Here is a 15,515-nt window from a genome sequence, read left to right as displayed (position 1 = left end):
CCCATCCAGGGGCCATGTCCAGAGGATGAGATGGGCTGGGTGACGGTGGAGCCCTGGGGCAAGGGACAAGGTCAGGAAGGGCACCAGGGAAGACTGGATGCCCCAGTTTGTCTTTAGAGGGTCTAGTTCCTCAGGTCCTGGGCGACCCTGAGGGGTGGAGGAAGGAGGGGTGCTGCTTGGAGGGGATGCCCCGCCGTAGGCATCTTAATGTTATTGATAAGGATAATCCTAATAGCGGAAGCTGTCAGCTACTGAGCCCCTGCCACGTGTGGGGCACTTTGCCAGAGCTTTACAGACACTGTTAGTGATAGTTAAGCATCACAGCAACTCTGCGAGGCAGCTGCATCGCCCCAATTTATAGATGAGAAACAGAAGCAGAGAGGTTAAGCATTAGCCCAGGGTCATGCGATGGTACGGATCAGGGCGCAGGGTGGGATCCGGGTTGGTATGAACCTCAAATGGCTGGGCAGTCTCTCTGGAGGCTGCCTCTGCTGTGATAGCCACCAAGGGTGGTGCCTGCTGGTCCTTTGAAAAGTGCTCCTTGAAGGCCCCCTCCCCCAGGCCCCACAGACGTTCGCTCACTGTACCCATCTCCATCCCTGAGTCAGCTGGAAATGTGTTCTAAACTTAATCACAAATTGCCTTGAACAGGGTTTCCCAGCGGGCCCGGAGGAGGTGGAGTTTTCTCTCTCCTTTGCTGGTGGGTTCCTGCCATTTGCTCTCAAGAATCCTCCTGGGACAGCCCCTTAGCTGGATCAGGTGTCTGGAGTTTCTCGCACTGAAGCCCGCATGCCAAGACTGCATCCACAGCTGTGGTGAGTTTCCTATGCACTCCATCAGTTACTTTTCAAACAGTCCTACGAGGTACCTTTCCAACTTTTCCGATAAGGAAATTTTATAAAATAGAAGTACTAGTAGCAAATGACTTCGCAGAGTAGAATGGGTTTATGCGGCAGCTAGAGCTACTTGAGGTTAAAAACAGCAGCAGTGGACAATGGCGGTGGTTGAGGATCTTCGAACATCTTCAGCAAATGAGGAGGCTCACCCTGACCAGCCTGGTGAGAAAAAGCTTTGGAGGCAGAAGGGGTAGAGTTTGAGTCTCAGCACTGCCACTGTTCTTGGTTGCATCACCTCAGACAAGTTACTAAACTCCGAACCTCAGTTTCCTCATCTGTAAAATGGGGATAGTAATTCAACTGCCACTCTCCCCCCACCTCCTGTAGTGATCACATATGTAAAATGCCTGGCATTTAGCCACTGTTTGAGAAGTTATACCTACTATTATTAGTCACCAGTAGCTGGATTACATGGATACTTTGCAGTGGGAATTTGTGACTGTATCTAAGGCTTGTCAATCATGGGTAAAGTGATAGAACATGTAAAACTTGCTTTTTGACCCCCTCCACTTCCTCTGGGCTCCCTGTGTACAGTTTCCTCTGTAAATTCCCTGTTAGTTTATCTACACCCCCTCCCCCAACCTGTCATTGCTCATGGATTCATGTCCTGGATTTTTAATTTATCAAAATGTGCCTGTCATGTGTCCTCATATTCCTCAGGACCTTACTCTAGGCCTAATGACTAATCAATTGAGGCCAAAATTACCCCCTCCTGCCCCTAGTTTACTGTCTACGTTAACATGACTTTATTCTTCCATCGTTCATTATGATAAGTTTACTATTACAGGACACTCTTGCCCAGTCAAATAAGTTGGTTGTTCATTTCAGGAATCTCCTGAAAGATCCATCAGCTCTTAATAGGAAGCATCAACACACAGTTCACGCTTGAGATACTTCAAACCCCTCACCTCAGACTCTCACCTTGCTGCTTCCAACCCCAAACTGCTCTATTATGAAACTGCCCCAATCCTAATCAAGCCCCCGAATTGAAAGGCCCACTTTCAGCCAAACTTGAAATTCTCATTGAGATATCTATGACCTTGCCCCTCCCCGCTCAGGATGCTGTGGGGACCACGGATGGAGGGCCGAGTGCACAGATTCCCTGGGGACCATTGCTGCTGGACCTGTGGAGTATTGCATACATCCCAGACAGACCCTTCCATGGTGAATCTGCCAGTGGTAGATTCCTAGTTCTAGCCTCAAAGAGGTGAAAGCTATCTACTCCATTTGACTTGTAAAATTACATGATGTTTACATATCTATAGTTTAGGCCTCGCCAAACTAGAGGTTTACTCTGTGTTTTGTGGAAGAGAATAACTGAATTAAGTGCAAATACACAGAAAGGTTTCTGGAGCCCAGGCTACCTCCTTGGCTAGGCCACCCGTGGCGGGCCACATGGCGAGGTCCTGCCCTGGAGAGTCGCCTCCCAGGGATGGGGGTGGGAAGGTGTTCAAAGGAGAACTTTAAAAACCAACTTAACAGTGAATCAACACTAGAACATTTCACCTGAAAGAAGATCATTCATTAATCTGTAAAAGTTGCATTTGCTTGTTTGTTTGGGGCTTCCCCGGAGATGAATATTAAAATACTGCAAAGTTTTAAAAAGTCTGACCAAATGTTTCATGTGGTGACTTTGGGTAGGCCTAGCCTCAATCAGAAGCAAACATGGACCACACAACTGGAAACTCCTGGAAAGAGAGACATGCCTCACTTCCTTTTACTTAGAATCATATGAAACTTGACACTGAACATCCAGAGGAGATGAACTAGGATTCGGGTCCAAATCTGCCTGGGTCCCACGCAATTGTTTGGTTTACTGAGGTTTCCTAAGGTCTTTTTTTTTTTTGCGGTACGTGGGCCTCTCACTGTTGTGGCCTCTCCCGTTGCAGAGCACAGGCTCCGGACGTGCAGGCTCAGAAGCCATGGCTCACGGGCCCAGCCGCTCCGCGGCATGTGGGATCCTCCTGGACCGGGGCACGAACCCGCGTCCCCTGCATCGGCAGGCGGACTCCCAACCACTGCGCCACCAGGGAAGCCCTCTTCTTTTCTTTTCTGTTTTTTTGGGTGGGTTTGTTTGTTTTCTGATTTTTTTTTTCTTGTTAAGCCTTCTCATATTCTGATAAGGATATAGTGGGGACTTTGTCATTGGGAAGCCAACCCCTCTCCTCTCCTTCCAGGTGGAGGCCTGGTCAGGGCGCCTCCCACACGCCACAGCAACTCCAGAAAAGGACGAATAACCTATGGACATATATACACTACCAAATGTAAAATAGATAGCTAGTGGGAAGCAGCCACATAGCACAGGGAGATCAGCTCGGTGCTTTGTGACCACCTAGAGGGGTGGGATAGGGAGGGTTGGAGGGAGGGAGACGCAAGAGGGAAGAGATATGGGAACATATGTATAGGTATAACTGATTCACTTTGTTATAAAGCAGAAACTAACACACAATTGTAAAGCAATTATACTCCAATAAAGATGTAAAAACAAACAAACAAACAAAAAACAACAAAACCCCCCAGCTTTTCTTAGTGAATTTTCCTTCAAATGCATTTCCTTCATGATTTTTGTCCTTTTCTTGGACCTCAGGTGATAACGCTTTTGGCCTTGCATTGTGTCAGCTGCTTTCCTTATAACACTTACCAGGTTTGATGGCAGGTTTTTTGGCCTGGGCCCTATTTAACGTCAGTCCTCAGAATCCAGCCCTACTTTTCAAAAGATTCACATTGCCTGATGCTGGATCATCCTCAGGAGTGGCTGCAGAAACTCTTGTCCAGGTTTGTCAGTGGTACCGGGGGTGGGGATGGCAGAGAATGCTGGCCTTAAATAAGTAGCCAACATACCATTCTATTCAAAATGGGCTTCCCTGGTGGCGCAGTGGTTGGGAGTCCGCCTGCCGATGCAGGGGATGCGGGTTCGTGCCCCGGTCCGGGAGGATCCCTCATGCCGCTGAGCAGCTGGGCCCGTGAGCCATGGCCGCTGGGCCTGCGCGTCCGGAACCTGTGCTCTGCAGCGGGAGAGGCCACAACGGTGAGAGACCCGCGCACCGCAAAAAAAAAAAAAAAAAAAAACTCCTCAGTGTTGGCCCCAGGCCAGCAGCACAGGCCTTGTCTGAGATCTTGTTAGGAATGTGAGTGTCATGCTAGCCTCAGACCAACTGAATCAGAACCTGCTTTTCAGCAAGATCTCCAGGCCACGCAAGTGCACATTCAAGTGCACGCTAAGTTTGAGAAGCTCTGAACTAAGACATGTACATCATTTGTCATTAATTCAATTGCCTTCAGGCTCAACTCTGGAATCTAGGAGCACACAGAGATGCAAAAGTGAACAGTACAGCATGCTGTGGGTGCTTGGTTTAATCCCAGCCCAGAAGTTAGTTTTATTCTGAGCACAGTTTTGTTTCTTGTCACTTGTTGAAAGGGGGCCATGGGTCACTTGGGATATGAGATAAGAGTTCTGGTCTGGTGGGCAAATAGCTAACTAGGGTGTAATCTCTTGGTCCCCCCTCCCCTGCTGCATTCTGCATTGGGGGCCTCTGATTTGAGCTCACATCACGCCTGTGCTTCAGCTTCCCGTCCTGTCTTCTAAATGCTTGTCTTCTTCTCCACCTGAGCAAGGAGCTCTTTGAGGCAGAGGCCATGACTGGTAACTCTTTGTGTCTCTAGGACCTGGCACAGGGCCTGGAGAATATTAGTGCTTCATCATGCGATTGAATGAATGAGACAGAGCCACTTCTCTAGGAGGGAAACACACACAGGATATCCAGCTTCAGTTTCTGTGATGCTCCCTTAAAATGGGGAAATGACCTGGGATATTCTTGTCCACGTCCCAGAGGTTGGGGAATGGCTCTTGGGTATGTTTCTGACTACAGTTCCACTCTGACCTTTCTTGCCAAATGAAATTTCAACTACACTTAGGGCGAGTTGATGAAAATCAGGAGGAAAGGGGGCGAAGGAAGGACCCATCTCACTGACTCAGTTCTGTCACCACTTAATCATTTCCAGTAGCAACTGAAGTTTCAATGCAAATGCCCTCAAGCATCCAGTTTTGACATCTTCAGGCCCCACGTGAAGGTCTTCAGATTGCTCAGACTGGAATTTATTCCCTCTTTAAAGAAAAACCCTTCCTTCTGGAAATGGCTTTGGTACACGTACCTATAAAGGAAATTTATCCTGAGGATGAGGCAGGCAGAAGCAATCAAGGAACTAAATTCAAGGAAGTGGCTGATGTGACTTTTATTTCCCCCTTGTGACACTTCCCTCTTTCCCAAGACTCCCTTACTTCTACCTGTCCTGACAGGACCTTTAGCCTCTTGGAGAAAATCAAAGTGCATAAAAGGCTCACGGTCTGCTGAGCTGTTTTCTTTGAAACCTTTAGTTCTCATTTGCTTAGAAATTTGAAAGGAAGAAAGTTTAAGGAAGACTTTCCACGTTTTAATTCTAAAATTTTTCTTTAGGGAACTCCAGACTCCAGCCACCCAACCAATTGCATGAAAGAAAGAGGGTAGGTTTAAAAAAAAAGAAAAGAAAGAAAGGAGATGGATAAACAGGAAGACAATCCAGAGAGTAAAGAAACTGGGGCCAGCTACCTCCGGGTTTAAGCAGACGATGGAATCCACCCTGAGGGTTGGGGTCCAAAAGAGCAGAAAAGCTGAATGAAGCCTGGCAAGGTGGGAGGCTGGGGCCAAATGGGTCAGAAGAGGCCCCTCTGTGAGCATGGAAGGTGACACCTCTACACAAAAGCCGGTCCCCAAGGAGGCCAAGGAAGAGTGGGTCACATCCCTTTGTCCTGTTTCTCCAACCTCCAAGCACAGTACTGGAGTGACTTGTACCTTCAACACCGTCACGGGGGAAAAAAGAGGCATGTCTGACTGAGACGCATTAAGACGCATCATTCCAAAATTGGGAGCCAATTTCCAACCTTTGTTCTTTGAGATCGGAGATGGATATCCCTCCCCTTACCCCTCTTACCTCTTCTGTGTGTCAGCGGAGAGCTGAACCTGACATTCATGCGTTAGATCATGTAACACCTGTGTTCAGGTGCTCTGAGAGGGACAAGGAATTTTAGTGAGGGTCCTGGAGCACCTGAGAGAAGACAAGACTGGTAGGGGCCCACCACAGTGCTCAGCTCCAGACGACTGAGCTGCAGGAGGGGGACAGAGCTGGCTTTGACCAGACAGTTCAGTCTACAGTGATACTCTTTATATATGAAAGACCCAGGAGGTATTGGCTCCTTTTTGGTCTGAGAGGAAGGTGATCATCATATTCACTTGACTTTGACATCATTTGTGGGTCAGGAGAAGGATAACATAATGGTAATGTTTTCTTAGGTGTAAGCCAAAGTACATGAGTTGTACTGATACCCCATTCTGCGTTTTATAGAATGCCATAAACTTCCCTGTACTCCTCTTTCTGTCTAGGCAAGAGATGCATTTTAGGGATAAAAACTTTGAAAGCACCTAAACCCAAACTTCACAAGTTACTGATGTCTTGTGAAATCATCTGCTTCTGTAGAATCATTCAGTAGAATTAGACTGAGCTGATGAAAAGACTCTTCCAGCCTTTATTATCAATTTTACACTTCAGCTGATAACAGTAAAAGAGGCTGATTTTTAGGTGGATGGCATTTAAAAGCTGTTAACCACCTGAAGACAAGAGTGTATCAACTAACTTAACCACCTGCCTGTCCTACAAGGTGACCCTGAACAGGACATTCTCTCTGGACTGGTTCCTTCCCATGTGAAATACAGAATGTTGTGCAATGGCTTGTATTTTTCTTTAGTACTGTGGGCCTGGCACTCCACTATACTTTTTACGTGGATAGCCTTGTGCAGTTTTTCAGACAGCCCAGTTTATAAACAAGGAAACAGAGGCTCAGAGGTGGGCATCTGCTAACACTTGTCAGTGCAGTCCTATTCCTAAGCCCATGTCTTCAGGAACTTCCAGTATCATAGGGGAGATCTTTCACCAGCTCTAGAAAATGTGAATTCAGCATACTCCTCTTGGCCAAAATAATTTCCTAAAGCAGAAGTAAGGTCCTGGAATAGTTTAAATCAAGAAGATGAAAGCAGGTGACAATAAAGAACCTTCCAGCTGTAGACCAAGTGGCCTGAAAATGGTGTTTCCTATAACCATGCAACAGCCTTCCCGCCCACGCACCGGGGCCCCGGCCGCCTGCAAAGCCTGGCTGGGAGGCTGGTGTAGACAGTGGGAGAAGTTGCTCTCTGAAAGGGTTCCGTGGCTGCCTGTGGTGAGTTCTCCCACACAACTCTCCGCCTCCACCTGGGGATCGAATGACTCTCAGTGTAGGAGCCCGACAGCAGCCCAGAGGAAGTGATCACGATAATGCTGTTTGTAAAAATCTGTTTAATAAATATACATCTTAAAAGTACCAAAATAATTACCAACAAAATACACTATGTGCACTATTTACAGGGGGTAACACAAACCTTGACAGGTAGCGACTTTTAACCCCACCCCACTGACAGGTTTAACAACACACCTGTTACATGTTACTCCATACAACTGGGCCCAGCCATTGAATCCATGGTGATTCAACTGAAAAGCACAATAAATAAAATATAGTCCTTTCATCAAATTTTGAATAACCTTTCCTCAAAACTCCACCAAAGGTGACATTAAAAAGAGGTTTTCTCTGAATTCCAATGATCCTTCTTGCCCCTCTTCCAAAGTTCACGAAAATAACAAAATAAGGGCTAATCCACCAGAGTAAAATGTTCTGGGCCAGGCAGTGTGCGGTGTGGTTATAAGTATATCCTTTTTTTTTCTTTTTTCTTTTTTTTTTAGAAAAATAGAACTCTTTTTTTGTACAAATATACAAAGTCCACGTTCTTTTAGACACTTTGCGAAGCTCATAACGTCAGGCGCTGGCCTCCAAGCACACAGTCATCATAGGGCAGCTAAAAAGAGAAAATAAGGTAGGTTAAACTTCCAGAGCTTTGCCAAGGGTACTGGGATGATGGTGAGGGCTGCTACTGGAAATAACTCAAGTATTCTTAGACTCCCTCTATAACCTGAATATAAATTAACTTCCTGGACTGAGGGAGTTTTCCTTTAAGGATCCTCTCCTTCAGAAAGAGCAAAAAAAACCCCCAAAAAAAGACATGCTCTTGGGATACTGCTTAGGGACTCTCAAGTCTGAGAGCCTCATTACGTCGAGACCCTCAGAATAAGGAGGAGCTCTAGGGGCCTGAGAAGGTAGAGGAGAATGGCCTCTCTTCTTCCATTTTGCAGAGCCATGCACAAGTTAATCGGGACTCACCTCATCCTCTGTGAACTCTGACTCCGTGTCATAGCTCTCCTCATCCTCGCTCTCGGGCAGCATCTGAAGGTTCTCTAGGGTCAGCTGGCCCAGCTGCTGCTGTATCCGGGTGCTTGGGCGGCCCCAGGTGAGCTGGTACGGGGAGTAGCCCTGGTAGGTGACCCTGTTGACGTCGGCCCCACACTTCAACAAGAGCGACACCAGGTCGGGATTCTGCAGGTCCACCGCGAGATGGAGGGCAGTTCGGCCATTGCAGGGCTCCTGAAACCAAAAGGAATTTGAGAGGCTTATGGCTGAGTTTGGGGTTTCTGCTTGCAACAAAAGCACGGAATCATATGGAGGAGGGCTGGGAGCCTGATGCACTCCATCTGAAGGCGTGAGGCACTCACCTGTGCGTTGACATCAGCACCCAAGGACACCAACAGCTCCACGATGCCCAGGTAGCCATGAATAGAGGCCAAATGCAGACACGTGTGACCTAGAAGACCAAAAGTAAGAAAATATAACCCCTTGTTTCAACCCTCACTTCTCAAGCAGAACCTTCCCCCTATTCTTTTAAGGGACAAATTCTTCTGAATTTGAAGAACCCAGAATCTGGGTTCTGGATGGACTTTAGTAAGGCATCAGATAGGCCTTTATGAACACATGTGTTCTCAACTTTTCACATGTTGAGAGTGTAAACCTTGCTCGGACTCCTTAAGTCGGCCCACCTCTCCCTTCCCCACGTCACCTGCCCTCTGATGGGCAGGGCAGCCAGACATACCATTGTAGTTGGTGGCTTGTAGGATGGAGTGGAGGTGCTGGGTCCCGCGGGGCTGAGTCAGGACTCCCACACTGGCCAGGCAGCCTTGCTCACAGGCAAGGTGTAAGGGGGTATTTCCTCGAAAGTCTCGGAGCTCAGGATCACAGCCAGCTTCCAGAAGTGCCTCAGCGATCTCTGGCTGGTTGGTGATCACCGCCAAGTGGAGAGGAGTCTACAGACAGAAGAGGGATAGAAAGCATAAGCCAGGGATCCAGCCTACAGGCTGTGTTCCCTTGAAGCCCAAGAGAAGTCCTGGTGGTGGGTACTGCTCCTCCCAGGGAGGTACAAGGGGCAAAAGGCAAAATACCAGAGGCCCCAGGTGGGCTTCATAAAGGCCTCCCCAAATCAATGGAATTTTCTGTCCTCTCTAGGACGTTGGCTGATTCAGCTGTGAAAGGTCAGGTCAGATAATGACCAGGAATTGTTAATTTAGAAATCATTGGGAGGAGCTGAGCTAGATCCAGCTTTATCACGGGGTCAGAGAGGCACGGGGCCGGGCGAGCAGCGCACCTGCTGCAGGTTGTTCTGGAAGTTGAGGAACGCCAGGTCTCCCTTCACTTGGCGGACCACTTCCATGGTCAGCACCTTCTCTTCATGGATGATGGCCAAGTGCAGGAACCTGAGGGAAAGAGAGGGAAAACCCCGCAGGGCTGGTGAGTGCGCTGCGTGAGGCCCAGGGAGGCGCGGCCCGCGGGGGATTGCGCAAGGTCGGGGTTTCTGGAGGCCGAGGCCGCGGTGTTTTCCGCGAGGTTATTATGAGCTGAGTGTTCCTGGCAGGCGCCCAGGGACTTTCCGGGCCCCCCCACTTAGGCGGCGGGCGCCGGCCAGACCGCCCAGCCCTCTCGCCGGGCCGGAACGCCCTGTACTTCCCCTCCCAGCCGCTTGGCGCCTGCCAGCGGGGCAGAAACTCCCGCCCCCCTTATGCAAGCGGGGACTTAGGGTCCCCGCCGCAGGCCCGCCCCCGGCCGAGGGGACCCGCAAGGGGGGTGGTGTGTGTGTGTGTGTGTTGTGTGTATGCGCGGCTGCAAGGCAGAGCTGCTGGACCACGGCCCCGGGAACCCGCCCCGATCCCCGATTCCCCAGTCCCCGAGCGCAGCCGTGCACCTTTGCACGGCCTCCGGGTCGGTGCACAGACCCCGGTCCGCCGCCGCAGCGCAGGCCCCGCGCCTCGGGCTGCAGGCCCGGCTCCCCCGCCCGGCCCCACCACCAGGGCCCGCGACACTTACGAGTCTCCGTCCTCGGTGACCTGCTGCTTCCAAGGCTCGGCGCCGCGCGGCGCCTCCTGAGGCTCGAGGCGGATCTCCCTTAGCTCTTTCACCATCTGCTCGTACTCCTCGTCCTTCATGGAGTCCAGGCCGCTGTCGTGGCGGTCGTCCAGCAGCCGCTCCTTCTTGAGTGCGTCCCGGGGGCCCTCCATGGCCCACTCCTGGCCGGGCTCCGCGGGCTGGAACATGGCGCGGTGAGGGCTCGGGCGCTGCTCCCCAGGTGCGCGGGCCAAGGGCTGCGCGGCGCACTGGCTGCTCGCGGTGTCGCAGACCGACAGGACTACGGGTTCGGACTGTTGTGGGCTCCGCAGCGCCGCCGCGGCGCCCTATAAACGCTGGCAGGGGATTTCTCCGGGGCGGGGTCAGGCGCGGGGAATTTCCAAGCCAGTCAGACCAGAAAAGAGAACTGGCCTCGTCCTCTGCTAGGGGGAAAAAGAAGCCTAAACCCCGCGCCCGGGTTCATCAGAGAAACTCCCTGCGATGAGCCACTGGGGTCATGTACAGGGAACTTTTTGATGAACGCTGAGTGGCTGGAAAGTCCTCCCGACCGGGCCCCCTCCCCCGGTACTTCCCTGCAGCCTGCACTCAGTAATCCTGATCCTCTGCAAGAAACCTTCTTTCCCTGGGGTTTCCCATGATCGATTTGATTTGGGGTCGTCTGCTCCTGAGATCCCAAGGACGCAGGCCTGCAGGGCGGTCCTCTGTTGGGGTTTGCAGACCTGCAGGTCTCCGGTTTTTAAAAAATTTTTTCTTTGATCTTTTGAAGACGTGAGTGGAAATGTTGGCTGGGTATAGGGATTCACTTCCCCAGACGTCTCTGCAGGAAGGACGCACTGGCGGCTGCCTCTGCGTTCCTGCCAATACCAGGCTCTTGGAAGTGCAGGGACGTGTAGCCCCCAGCCCCCCACTCAGGTAGAAGTTGTGAAAGTTCTGGCGTTGAAAACCTAAATGCTTGGAGAACCCTCAAATCATTTCCTCGGGATTAACAATCCTGCTGACTGGGGGAGGGGCAAGCACTCTGCCCTGTGTGCGGGAAAATGCTGAATATGACCATAATATTTTTCAAGGAAAGCAAGGTGTTAATCTTTGTAGTAGAGTTGTAGACACCTTGCGATAACAAAATAATTATTGAGGTCATTTTCCCTGATTTGCACTGTGCTGCTGCAGAGAACAGATCTTTAACCTACTTCTGGGTGCCCAGCTGGGTGACTTTCCAGAAGCATTTGGAGAAGGTGGCTGAAGAATGGGTTGAGTAGTGCCTTATCCAAGATTGGGCCTTAAGGTTGGCTAAGAAAGGAACTGCCAGGGTTACTGCAGGAGCTCAAGGCAGCCTCAGCGTGGCCTTCATCCTGCCCCTGCTGGCTCCTTGCTCTCCTGCCTGGGGGAGGACAGCAGCTGGACCTATCCACGCCATATGGGTAGCCACTGGAGGCTCACCATCCTCGGGTCTCATCTGCAGAAATAGAACTTATGCTCTCTGCCCCACCCCCATCTCCTAGCCAATGAGAGGAACGCATTCATCTGTTTCTAGAACTGGTCCAGGCAAAATAAAGCAACTTGGGTCAGCGTTCTTCAGAATGCACCCTAGGAAGCCTCTATAGTTTTGCAGAGATTTCTGGTGATTATTGCAATCGTCTTCAACTTGACTGGCCATGTACTAATCAACCCTTCACCTCTCCTCATCTCCCCTTTCCCCACTCCCCTACCCTCAATATCCGAATGTAGGAAATCTGGGCCAATGTGGGTGAGAGACAAAATATGAGGGGAAAAAAAGTAAAATCAAGAAATAAACCTTCAGGGTAGTAATGGTCACATACTAAAATGAAAACTTCCCAGGGGTAGACACCACATGTCTCTGCAGGCATGTGATATACAAATACATAATTATTAGGCAAGGCGGAACGAGAACTCTAAGTAGGAGATCTCAATTCCCAGCTCTACCTCTAATTAACTGCGTATTAGTTGGAGAGAGTAGCTACCTTTGCTATGGGATACCTGCTTTTATAATAACAAGATTGGATTTAATGCTGTTTAGATTTTTTCCCCAGATTAAAAATTGTATTGACCACAAATGCTTGTGTAACTTTGCTAAGGGTAACCATGTCTCTTAGAAATATCACAGTATAAATTTTTGAAGGGCTCCAACACTTTCTGCAACACATTGTTAGTTCTCAGAACTAATCCTGTAAGTAGGAACTATTGTTCCTACTTTCCTAAAAAGAAACTGAAATGCAGAGAAATTTACCTAGGCATCCCATGGCAGTTTATCTAATTTCTATCCCAACATAGTAATCATTTGGGCAAAGCAGTCATGGTATTAACACTTTTGAAAACACCTTGTGAAAATGAGACTGAATACACTGTAATTTGGAAGATATGCAAAGTATTTTCTACTCCAGTTGTCAGGTAAAATAGAGGGTAGATGTTCCCCCATCTGGGGATATTCACACCTATAAAAAAGGCACAGAAATATCAAACTCTGAATTCCCACTTACAAAGGATACCTTAGAACACGATTATTAGCTGCAGGTTTAAAAATGATCATTGAAAAAAAAATCATGCCTAAGTCAAAAGTATCTCAGGAATAAGTTTTCTTTGTACCTGCTGTGATGGCTTTCTGTAGCTGAAGGCCTTGGGCAATTGGTGGTCTTTATTCCTGATTGTTTAGTGTGACACCTAGTGGTAAGAGTCAGGTCCAGGCATTCCCTGATTTATCATGGCGCTTTGGAAATTTTGGGAGGTGCTGAGCCTTGATGACCTGTCCCTGTGGTGGGGATTCCCGGGGAGGTCCCTTTTGTTTTTCTGCAACCTGGGAGACAGTTTTGAATAACGTGATCCAACAAGTTTTCCCTCTATCATATGCTCTATATGGTTTAAATCAACAAACATTACAACTTGGGTGGTAGAGAACATACTTAGAAATCAGAAAACAGATGGAGCAGAAGACAGCAAAACTGATTGTTGGTTTAGAAAGACCTTTGCACACTTAGAGTTCTCCCTACCTCATTGTCAAGCATTTTAGCTAATCTTGACCATTTTAAAGATGTTAAAGCCTTTTAATGTCATTTGGCTTTATTTGGTTTGTTTTGGGCCACACCATTGCAGCTTGCGGAATCTTAGTTCCTGGACCAGGGATCGAACCCGGGGCCTGGCAGTGAAAGCTTGGAGTCCTAACCACTGGACCACCCGGGAATTCCCATTTTTGTTTTTTTTTTCTTAAATGCAAAAGACAAAAGAATGAATAAGTTAACCTTGAAGCTGCACAGGATACAGCCATAGGGAAGGACAGGATGGCCAGGTTATGCCCCCCTGCTGCAGTGGGGGCAGGAGCATCCCTGTGGGAAAAGGAGCACCATCAAGGCCTGGTGTGATTGCAGGCACCTTGTGCACTCTTCCTGGGTGGGAGATGCACAGCGTGGACTGAACCTTCTGCCTGGGGTGCCCAGTGGCCTGGCAGCATGGAGATATTTCTATAAGTTCAACCAGGTGGTCCAACATATTTGGCTTTTCTTAAAACATCGTGGGCAGGGTGTCCTGTGTCAGTTGCCAAAAATTGTTTTAGCCCCAGCAAACCAAACTCCTGAAGAAGGCTCACTGCAGCCAGGCTGGAAGAGAGAGGAGCCGTGACAGAGCCCTGGAGGGCAAGCGAGTCAGGCATGCTGCTGATGGAGGCCCTACTGTGAAATTCTGAATTTATATTTTGCCTCCAATCCCAGGCTAAGTTTTCTTTCCTCTTGTGGTGGTTAGCAACTGCATCCGTCCACCCCTGTCAGAACCTGGGGCTCCCAAGCTCTGGAGCTTTCTCCACAGAAAAGCAGCTGTCAGGACTTTCATTTGTGGTGACCTGAAAATAAGATTGTCAAAGCCTTCAGGGGTTTCTTTTGCTGCAATAAATCTGCAGTTTAAAGGGGGTCACAGTTTTAAAGGGTATTATTCTCAAATACCTTCCTATAGGGGCCAGGCAGTTTTCACAGATGAGCGAAGCCGGCCATGTGAGTCCAAGACGGAGTGGTGGCATCTCTGACTGAGAGAGTATGTCCCTCACACTCAGCTCAGACAATTTTTGCCAAGTAGCACCTGGAGTTCAGCACTGATATTCCATTGTTTAAAAAAAATCGGAAAATGGATTTTGATGTGAAAAATTTCAAATCTTCAAGCATTGTAAAAAAAAAACCCAAACAAAATGCATTCCTGCATCTTTTGGCTAAATCGAGCCTGCAGGCCCTGAGTGTAGAACCTCTTTTTTCAGCCCAAGGTATGATGTTTTCGTGGTGCTTTGGGGGAAGGCACCCGCCTTCCCCTCCCTTGGCATCACAGGGTCTCTGCTCCTCCGCGTAACTGTAACCGGAGGCTGGGGGTGGAGAGTGTCTGTCCAGGAAGTTCCATCTGCCCCTGCAGGCAGGGTTGGAATCACTAAGCCGGGAAAAGAGAGTTCACCCTCCCCCCAAAAACGTTTCAACACTCTCCTGTAAAATAAGTGTAACAAGTTCAACAAAGTTCTGATTTTTCTTACAAAGATTACTTAGGTTTTTTTAAACACTCGAATGCTTTCAATAAACCTCTCCTTGAGGTGTTCCTGCTTGGCTGGTGCCTCAACCTTGTGCCCTCTGCCAGTTGGGTAACCGGCGGCTGCCGGGGAGGGAGGGGGCCTGCACGTGTCACCTGTGGCCTCAATTCCTGGCTCTCCCTTTTCGCTGTTTGTCGGCAGTAACCAAGTGGTCGCTAAAGGTGTGAGGGTGATTCACGTTCTGTTGTGTTCAGAGAGGAGTAGTTGGATTAGGAAGCGGGTGGAGGCTTAAGAGCCCACTGCTTCCTCTGCAGGCCAGTACATTTGCTACTTTGGTTTGGGTGTAAATTCACTCTGAGTTCAGTCAGGGTAGGAGGGGACTTAGCGCCAGGGCACTCCCACACAAAGGCCTGGTACTCAGCAGGATGGGGGACCTACCGTGAGAGGAGGTCCCTGCCCTTGGGCACCACAAGCAGGGGAGAAGCTCATGACCCCTCTCAGCATCAGAGGCAAAAGCACCACCAGAAACTATACGGGGATGTGGATATTTCTTCCCCTCTGTGGTCTAAGGTCTTGGGAATGGTGTAGGACAAAGGTAAACAGAATCATAGCTGCGTCATAGATAATCATAGAGGAATCATAGATTCGCTTCAGTTTATAAATAGAGTGAAGACTTAGGAACCTTGATCCTCAGCCCTTTCTTGTAATCACCAAGATAATGTCTTTCCCAAACCTCCTTTTAGATCCTCTGTTCTCTGGAGTAGAG

The 15,515-nt window shown here is 49.1% G+C and overlaps 1 protein-coding gene and 1 long non-coding RNA gene across 3 annotated transcripts in view; one reads left to right on the top strand and one right to left on the bottom strand.

Annotated features, from left to right (window-relative positions):
* Positions 1-7,242: 7,242 nt before the first annotated feature.
* NFKBIA (NFKB inhibitor alpha) lies at positions 7,243-10,550 on the bottom strand. The gene is made up of 6 exons (XM_060143487.1): positions 10,204-10,550; positions 9,488-9,596; positions 8,939-9,149; positions 8,565-8,653; positions 8,176-8,436; positions 7,243-7,813 (listed from the first exon to the last, which is right to left on the bottom strand). The coding sequence occupies exons 1-6, from the start codon at positions 10,428-10,430 to the stop codon at positions 7,766-7,768; spliced, it is 945 nt and encodes a 314-aa protein (XP_059999470.1). The 5' UTR covers positions 10,431-10,550; the 3' UTR covers positions 7,243-7,765.
* LOC132517027 (uncharacterized) overlaps positions 9,503-15,515 on the top strand; it is a 149,706-nt gene continuing 143,693 nt past the window's right edge. For both annotated transcript variants that reach the window (XR_009539559.1, XR_009539561.1), the window contains exon 1: positions 9,503-9,630. This is a non-coding gene — a long non-coding RNA (uncharacterized LOC132517027). The remainder of the gene's footprint in view (positions 9,631-15,515) is intronic.

The sequence above is a fragment of the Lagenorhynchus albirostris genome, chromosome 1, assembly GCF_949774975.1.
Source record: "Lagenorhynchus albirostris chromosome 1, mLagAlb1.1, whole genome shotgun sequence".
NCBI classification, from domain to species: domain Eukaryota; kingdom Metazoa; phylum Chordata; class Mammalia; order Artiodactyla; family Delphinidae; genus Lagenorhynchus; species Lagenorhynchus albirostris.
Note: the sequence above shows the minus strand (reverse complement) of the source record. Positions and strands in the feature narration are given on the sequence as shown.